General features: G+C 50.5%; 1 protein-coding gene across 1 annotated transcript; it reads left to right on the top strand.

Moving 5' to 3' along the window:
• Positions 1 to 1,989: 1,989 nt before the first annotated feature.
• On the top strand, positions 1,990 to 7,436 carry PCBD1 (pterin-4 alpha-carbinolamine dehydratase 1). The gene is made up of 4 exons (XM_026851949.1): positions 1,990 to 2,097; positions 5,672 to 5,803; positions 6,146 to 6,226; positions 6,778 to 7,436. Exons 1-4 carry the CDS (start codon positions 2,095 to 2,097, stop codon positions 6,874 to 6,876), a joined length of 315 nt encoding a protein of 104 aa, XP_026707750.1. The 5' UTR covers positions 1,990 to 2,094; the 3' UTR covers positions 6,877 to 7,436.
• Positions 7,437 to 7,853: the final 417 nt, after the last annotated feature.

A 7,853-nucleotide genomic window follows, 5' to 3' on the forward strand; every position in this document is an offset into this window, starting at 1 on the left:
TAGACAAAAAGGGAGAAAAGAACAAAAATCTGATCCCAGCCCCTCCTTGCATGGGGCTGCAAACTGCTCTGAGCAAACAACTTGCCCAACATCACTCAATCATTAAAAGCAAATCTAAAAGATCCCATCTCAAAAAGAGAAGATAAAACTGTGCAGAGGGGGAGTTTCATGCACTCAGAGGTTCAGGAGTCAGAATCAGCCAAAGGATCCCCCCAGCCACAATTTCACACCACAGACGGAGGAAAATCACAACTGCCCTGATGACACTTTTTCAGCATAAAGCACATCCCTCTGTGAGAGATCTCTCACATGCAAGGCTGGCAGTTAAGGCTTGATTTATAACCTAGGAGAGAAAATGCCATTACAAAGGAGCTGGATAATCAGTAGACACAGTATAATTAATCGCTTTTCTCCTGATACTCTCCAACCACAGAAATTCTCACCTCTAATGAGCTGAGGTGTCTATCAGTTGCTCAGTACTGGAAGTAGAAGTAGATGTATTGGCAAAGTAAACAGGATCGGCTCCCAGCTGTGCTGGAACAACATCCAACAGAGGGAAAGTGGGATACTGTAAGAGAGGGAGTATTTGCTTCCTCCCCCATCTCCGATCAATAGGGAGGCCAACAGAGGCAAGGTGCAATTGAGGCCCTGACAAGTCACCATCAAAACCACCACTGCATTTTCTTGAGAAAACCACAGCTGAGATCCCCTGAACATAGCTGTTACCTGCAGTATCCATAGCTCCACCCACAACTTCACAACAATATTGCTTCCTTTACCTCCTGCTTACACCATTATTTACAGGGCCGTTTCTGCTGGGCTGTGGTGATGAAACTGCCAGCCCTGCAATTCAAATTTCTGCCAAGGAAATATTCTGCTGGCCTTTCCCAACCTTACAAACAATCCCACCTCCTGATTTCATTGCTGGAAACCATGCAGTGCACCCCCTTGTCTCATCCATATCAAAGCTTCCAGCTTCATATCTGCACACAATTATTTTCTTCTCAAGTGCTGCAGTGCTCTCCAAGTCATTTCACCCTGGACAGACACTCAGGGTCTCCCAGGACACAAAAGATGCTCATTTTTCCTTTTTATTACCATAGCAAGGAAATTTAGAGAGGGCAAAAAAGGAAAGGAAGAATTTGCTTCCCTTTAACTTGCCTGCTGAAGAAACAAATCATCTCTGTGGCACCCATGAACCCCAACAGTGGAAAACAAAACATGTATAAGAGTCTATACAAGGGGTGGATGTCACACTACATTAAAAAATTTCCAGAATCAGCTGCCAGATCAGGGGTAAAGAAAGCCATGAGGGTATAGCAGGGTGCTGAATTTCTGTCTAACCACGTACATCAGCACAGCACAACGTTGTTGTTACCACCGGAAAATTGCCCATCACGTGAGTGAGCTTAGTAGACGATGAGCTACAGGACATAGGCACAAATCCTGCAGGCCTGGAGAGCAAAAACACTCTGAGGAGCGGCATGCGGCATCCGTGCAGACACGGTTCCCTCGGCAACAGGAGAAAACACCTTAAAAATGCTCAGAAGTGTTGTGCTGCACGCACTCTGCCCGTTACCCTGTCTCTTGGTCCACGTGCTGCGATACAATCCCGAATGCAACCCTCAGCTCGTGGTTATCGCTGAGCTCAAGGGGCTGGGAGGCACAATCTATATCCTCAGCCAGGACGACCGTCACATTCACCGCATGTGTTGCCAGCAGCATCCAGCAGTACCGGCTTTAACTGCCCTTCTCCATCCCATTCTGCCTTCTCCCCGTGCAACAGCTTACAAAAGTGACCCTACATGAGAGGGGCGGGTGGTTCAGGGGTGGACACATCACCGCTTCGGCCTGCAGGGGTTCAGTGTCCTGCTTTACATCCCCAGAGCCCCCCAGCCCCCGCAGGGCCCCGCGGGTGGGTGGCCGCTGCCGGGCAGCGCTGGGAAAGGCACGGGCATCAGTTCGCCGTGGGTGGACCCGGCTCCCTCGCCACGCCTCCCATCGCCCCGGACAAGCCACGGCTCCACCGGGCTACGGTAGAACGTGAAGCACCCAGCCTGGACCGGGGACCGAGGCCACGGAGACCCACGGGCGATGGTAAGTCGCTGCTGGGCAGTCCAGCTGTTGCTTTGCAGGCGGTGGCAAAGGACAGGGCAGGAAGGTTTCAGCTGCAGCTCCGGCCTCTGTGAAGAGGCAGGAGAGGGAGAAAGGAGCAGAGAGCTCTGTGCTGTGGTTAATAAGTAACGCAGGGAGCTCGGCCGCTGCTGCCGAATTACCAAAGGCAGGGCTCGCCAGGCTCGGCTCCTCTGCGAGGGGGAGGGAAGGGGCCCGTCAGCAGGGCTGCGCTGCGAGCGTGAGCCCCACGGCGAGCATGACCCCCATGCGTGCTCTGTCTGCACGGCCCGCAACTCACCCTGGCCGCCTGGAAATCACCTTTCTCACCGCAGCAGAGGGGACAGGAGCAAAGACCGTGGGCCTTGTGGCATACTGCATTCCAGCCCTGCCTGCAGGTCCTGCTCACGCCAGGGCTGTCCCCTTTACCTTCTCCTAGGTGACAAGTCACCCCTTAAAAGTGAAGATGTTAGTTTGAGTCGAGAGGGTTATTTCACCTCCAGAAAGCCCAAAGCTCTCCCAGTTTCCCATGCTGGTTCCTTTCCCTCAATTGCACAATGCATCTACTTGGTTTCCTGCTGGGAAAAAAAAAAAAAAAAAAAAAAAAAAAAAAAAAAAAAAAAAGAAAAAAATCCCAATGCCTTGGTAGTTGAGAGCCAGCAAAAGAAAACAAAACAATTAAATTTCCCTAATGAGAAGAGTGTGTTTTAAAGGAGTAAGTGCACATAAAAGCATTAACGTGCCATACTAAGAAAAACAGCAGGCTGGCCGATGTGCTGGGGTGGTGGAGGAGGGAAGGGGAAGGGAGTGGGGTGGAGGGTATGGAGGGTGCTCGGGGCAGAGGGTTTGCTATCACAACACAGCCGGAGGAGCTGGCTTCCCTGCGTTCCGCTGGCCAAACCTCAGCCTGGCCATGCCTCCCACTGTTGCTGGGATCTCAAGAGGGGAGCTGGGCCTGGAAAAAGCCCCGGGGCCCATCCTCCCATGTAGTTGTGATGCGGAAAAGGGCTCAGAGAACAATTAAGCCGCGTCCCTCCCAAGCAGCCCGGTTCTCGCTCTGCCCGGGGGAGGACCTGCATCCATAACCCCTGCTCCAGGCAAGCAGCAGCTCCGGCTTTACACAGCCTTTCCTCTCTAGCTGCGTAAAGAGATACACGAGCAGGGAGTTTCAAGCCCTGGTCCCAAAACCTGGCACAGCCCCCACCCCGTTGCCACCAGAGCCCCCCCAAGGGCAGCCCCCACGGGTGCCCCCCTGCCAGCGGCCCCATGCAGAGCCAGCCTCCGTCCCCACGTTATCCAGTTGCTAAGCTACCCGCACCCGGCTTATCACGCCATCGGCTCGGAAGGGCAACGGCTGAGGGTTTATTGCACCGAGCTGTGTTTACTCACTACCTTCTCTCCAAAGGCAGAGCTCGGGAAAGGACCGCGGGTGACGTTAGCCGGGGGGGGCAGAGCCGGGACTGGCAGGAGGCCATCCAAAACGCTGCACAGACTGAAGGGCAGCACAGGTGGTTTGCACGCTAGCAGCGAGGCCAGAGCACGCACGGGCGAGGAAGGCTTTCCCCAAACATTGGGCAAGAGGGAGAGCGTGCAGCTGCAATGCCAAGGGACAGGAACCACCCCATCCCCAGCCACCCCTGAGCTAAGGTTCAGCATGCACCCTGGCACTCTCCATTTCATTAAGCGCTCTGCAGCTGACAGCTTGCTCTAAGCATAAGGGTGACAGCTACGCAGACTGGTAGCACCCACACAGCCTGATACCTTAGACCCAGGAACATGGGAGTAGGGCATAATCTTTCCAGTCTTCCTCAAGACACATACAACTAAAGAAGAATCCACAAAACCATCAGTTTTCTGGCTGCCTCTTTGGTTTTGTACAGCCTGTGAGTAGGTAAATTATAAGAAAAGGCAATCTGACTTAGTTGCTCAGCTGTAAGATGCTAATTCTGAGCACTGATGTCCAAGCAAAACATCTCAAGGGGCTGCTGACCAAACACCCACAAAACAGTGGGCCGTATTTGTTGGGACTCATGACTAGCTTGCCACACTTTGTTCTACAGCACATAAAGGAAAACAAATTGCGAAGAGAGAGGTTGGTCTTTATCACTGAGAAACAACAATCCTCACCAACTCTTAATGGCCAAAACATAACTTTTAGATAGAGCAATACCCCTCTGCACTCACTCCTGTCTTCCTCACTGAGCCAGAAGGTACAGTGGCTCGGGTAGCCTCCATCCCCAAGAACTTCATTTTAGTTTTGCCTTTGCCTGGATTCACTCCCCAAAGACAAGAACTGCTGTTCTCCCCCACACCTTAGAAAATAAGTAACAGCAGCTCTGCCCAAGAGGGGAAGACAATACTAAATCACAATCCCTCCCTTTGTCCTTTTGTTACTCACCGACAGAAACAGCCTCTTAAACTCCATTGTAACATTAAGTGTGATTGAAAAAGAGCTGAACTCCAATTTAGTGTGACTCATCTCTCTGATTCACACCACTTCTTCCTCCTCTAAAGCAGGCTTCCAGTGCAGATGACCTGCAAATAAAGCGCTCCCGCTTTGGGAAGGTACTTCATGAACCTCAAAAGCAAGTAGTTCTCAGTTCTAGAAGCCATCACAGAGCTTCAGGGTTTGTTGGTTTTTTTTTTGTTGTTTTTTTTTTTTTTTTTCTCCCAGAAAATTATATGTAATGTATTTGGGAGCTTAACCTCACACAATCATCATTTCTTAGTACCTCAGGTCATTATGAATACATACTGGTAAAGTGGTAGGTGCTGCTGGTCAGAGCACGATAGCGACAAGCTGGACTTCACTTGACCTAGGTACATGCAGGATGTACCCAGGGCAGGGGAGCAGAGAACAGCATCGATATCCCCTATCATCAGCACTCCCCGGTTTGCGTCTGCAGACACACTCTTAACACACCTTGAGTATTGTGTCCAGTTCTGGGCACCTCAATACGAGAGAGATCTCGAGGGGCTGGAGCAAGTGCAGAGGAGGGCAACAAGGCTGGGGAAGGGCCTGGAGAATAAATCCTGTGAGGAGCAATTGAAGGAGCTGGGAGTGTTCAGTGTGAGGAGGAGGAGGCTGAGGGGAGACCTCATCACTCTCTGCAGCTCCCTGAAAGGACATTGCAGAGGCTGGGGCTGGGCTCTTCTCACAGGGAATTAGTGACAGGAGGGAACTGCTTTAAACTGCAACAGGAGCAGTTTAGACTGGACGTGAGGAAAAAATGTTTCCCAGAAAGAGTGATCAGAGAGGAGAATAGGCTGCCCAGGGAGGGGGTGTTTAAGGGTTGTTTGGATGAGATGTTGGGGGATGTGATGGAGAACTTTGTAGTCACATTATGGTTGGACTTGATGATCCCAAGGTTGTTCTCTTACCTGAATGATCCCAATTCTGTGTGATTCTAACCCTCCCATCCAGCCTGCAGCTGCCCCCACAGATCCATTATTCCATGACCCATAAGATGCCTCACTACTTTGAACATCTGCTTCATCCTACCTCTGCCACACTGATCTGATCTGCTCCCCTCTTTCCCTCTCCTTTCTGTGGTGTCAGGCAGGAAAAGCCCACAGGCTGAGCGCAGAGGAGAGGGAGCAACTGCTGCCAAACCTGAGAGCCGTGGGGTGGAATGAGTTAGAAGGCAGAGACGCCATCTTCAAAGAGTTCCACTTCAAGGACTTCAACCGGGTACGAGCACCAGTGCTACCAAGTTTTACAAAGCAGGAGAGCTGGTTTGCAGAGCAGGGGGTCCCATCTGCAATGCTTAGCCAAAGACACCCCTCTGTGTTTCTCCTGAAATGTAATGGCTGAGCAAGATAACCTGTCCAAGAAACCAAAGTGTCTGGGAGAAGCTCCACAAAAGGGGAAAACTCATAGAAAACGCTAACAAAGATACAGAACATCCCAAGCCTTGCATTTGGTTGGGTTGCCTAGACATTTGCAGTGTAAAATTAATAGCAACAGGGTGAAAACAATATATCACAAACTAAGTGGTTCAGAACTAACTTTTCTTCTCACTCCACTGGGCAGGCCTTTGGCTTCATGACCAGAGTGGCTCTACAAGCAGAAAAATTGGATCACCACCCTGAATGGTTCAATGTGTACAATAAGGTAAGAAACAGGGATGGCGAGGGCAAACTGAGCTCTTCAGGGAGGAGATGCCTTTTTTGAGGCATAAAACAGCAGCAGAAAGTCCCGTTCAGATCAGCAGGGTCTCCTCCCTCAGATGCTATTCCCTCAGCATATTGCAGACAGCCTGCAGCTATAGCTTACAGATCCTTTCCTCCCCCTTCTTTTACCTGTCCAGCTGAGCAGTAGCTGCCTATAGGCCAGCACCAGGGTTGCTTTTTAAAATCAGTATCAGAAGTAGCAGCAGAGCAAAAAGCTTCTGGAGAAGGAATTAGAAAGTGAGCACAGCTGGCTGCTGTGGCCAAGGCAGGGGTAGCAGGGACAGCTCGTGGCCAGGATGAGCTGTAGGAAAGAGATAACCAGGCAAAGTGCCAGATCACCTCTCCCACCTGGGGAAATTTTGCTACCAAGTCTGGAGAAAGTCATACTGCTAACTGTCTCATCACATGCAAACTGTCTGCAGCACTGGAGGAAAATATTCCTGCTCTTTCTGCCAGCAACACTTGGTTGGTCTGTCTGTCTGTCTGGTTTAGGTTCACATCACCTTGAGCACCCACGAGTGTGGAGGCTTATCGGAGCGAGACATCAACTTGGCCAGCTTCATCGAGCAGGTTGCAGCTTCTCTCTCCTGACTAGAGACACACACACGAAGCCAAAAATCAACTCTGCCGCTGCCACAACCCATGTCTTGCCTGGACGGCTGCACCTAGAGCTTTCTCCCGCTTCCAAGGTCATTCCTGGATCCAGACTGCCTAACGCCATGCCAAACTCCCTGCCACAGCTCAGATGGATGGAGGCACTTCTTGGGCACCAGGCATATATCCATCTCTGATCTTGCCGCTTCCGTTCTTAAACCCTTCGTTAGCTGTGTCTCTGGGGCCTTCAGCAGACCTGCCCTTTCACCAGGAGTCATGTTACACACTGCACCAGTAAATCTTTCCAGGGCCTGACCCCATCCAGCCACTGTATTATCACTTCTTACCTGCTGGAATGTGCTTTCTATCAGAAACATGGTACATCAACCCTTTGGTTTCTCTGTAACATACTAGCAAGCGTAATGTGCAATTTGGTTATTACTGTAACCTTTCTCTAGCAGTATTATAAGCAGGCATGTGATCTCACCCCTATTGTAACCAGTCTTTAGTAGGATACCAACTGAAAATGTTTACAATAAAAATCTTGGTTAGCCTGATGTCAGTTTGGAAGGTGGCCTCACAGTCAAAATTATACCTGCAGGTTTTCCCAAGGCAGGTACTGGCCTGACTGCTCTCAAGAAGGTGCTTCTGCCACGGAAAAGCTTCTTGCTGAAGCAGAGTGGAGAAATGACATGTGCCTTCGCAGGTCTGCACCTCAAAGTGCACGGGGTCTGAAAGAGAATGAGATTATCAAAGCCAGATCTGATCAGATAAAAAACTGCTTGTGCTAAAATCAGAAGTGTACCATAGCCAAGGCACAAACACCGAGTAGGCACAACCAAAAGGCACAAAAGCAGCACAGCAACAGGCCAGGGGCTGCTAACAGTGGAATACCTCCCAAAAGAGGTTGTAGGTGGATTTGGTGGTGTAAAATCTTAACTCCAGCAACGCAATGATCTCGGCATTCAGGAAGG

This window comes from Athene cunicularia (assembly GCF_003259725.1).
Source record: "Athene cunicularia isolate RWA chromosome 6 unlocalized genomic scaffold, athCun1 chr6_part2, whole genome shotgun sequence".
NCBI classification, from domain to species: Eukaryota; Metazoa; Chordata; class Aves; order Strigiformes; family Strigidae; genus Athene; species Athene cunicularia.

What these genes read in the sequence shown, in the direction of transcription:
- PCBD1 (XM_026851949.1), top strand. An exon ending in ACTTCAAGGACTTCAACCGG is followed by an intron (nt 5,804 to 6,145) that starts GTACGAGCACCA and finishes TCCACTGGGCAG; the next exon opens with GCCTTTGGCTTCATGACCAG. An exon ending in GGTTCAATGTGTACAATAAG is followed by an intron (nt 6,227 to 6,777) that starts GTAAGAAACAGG and finishes TGTCTGGTTTAG; the next exon opens with GTTCACATCACCTTGAGCAC.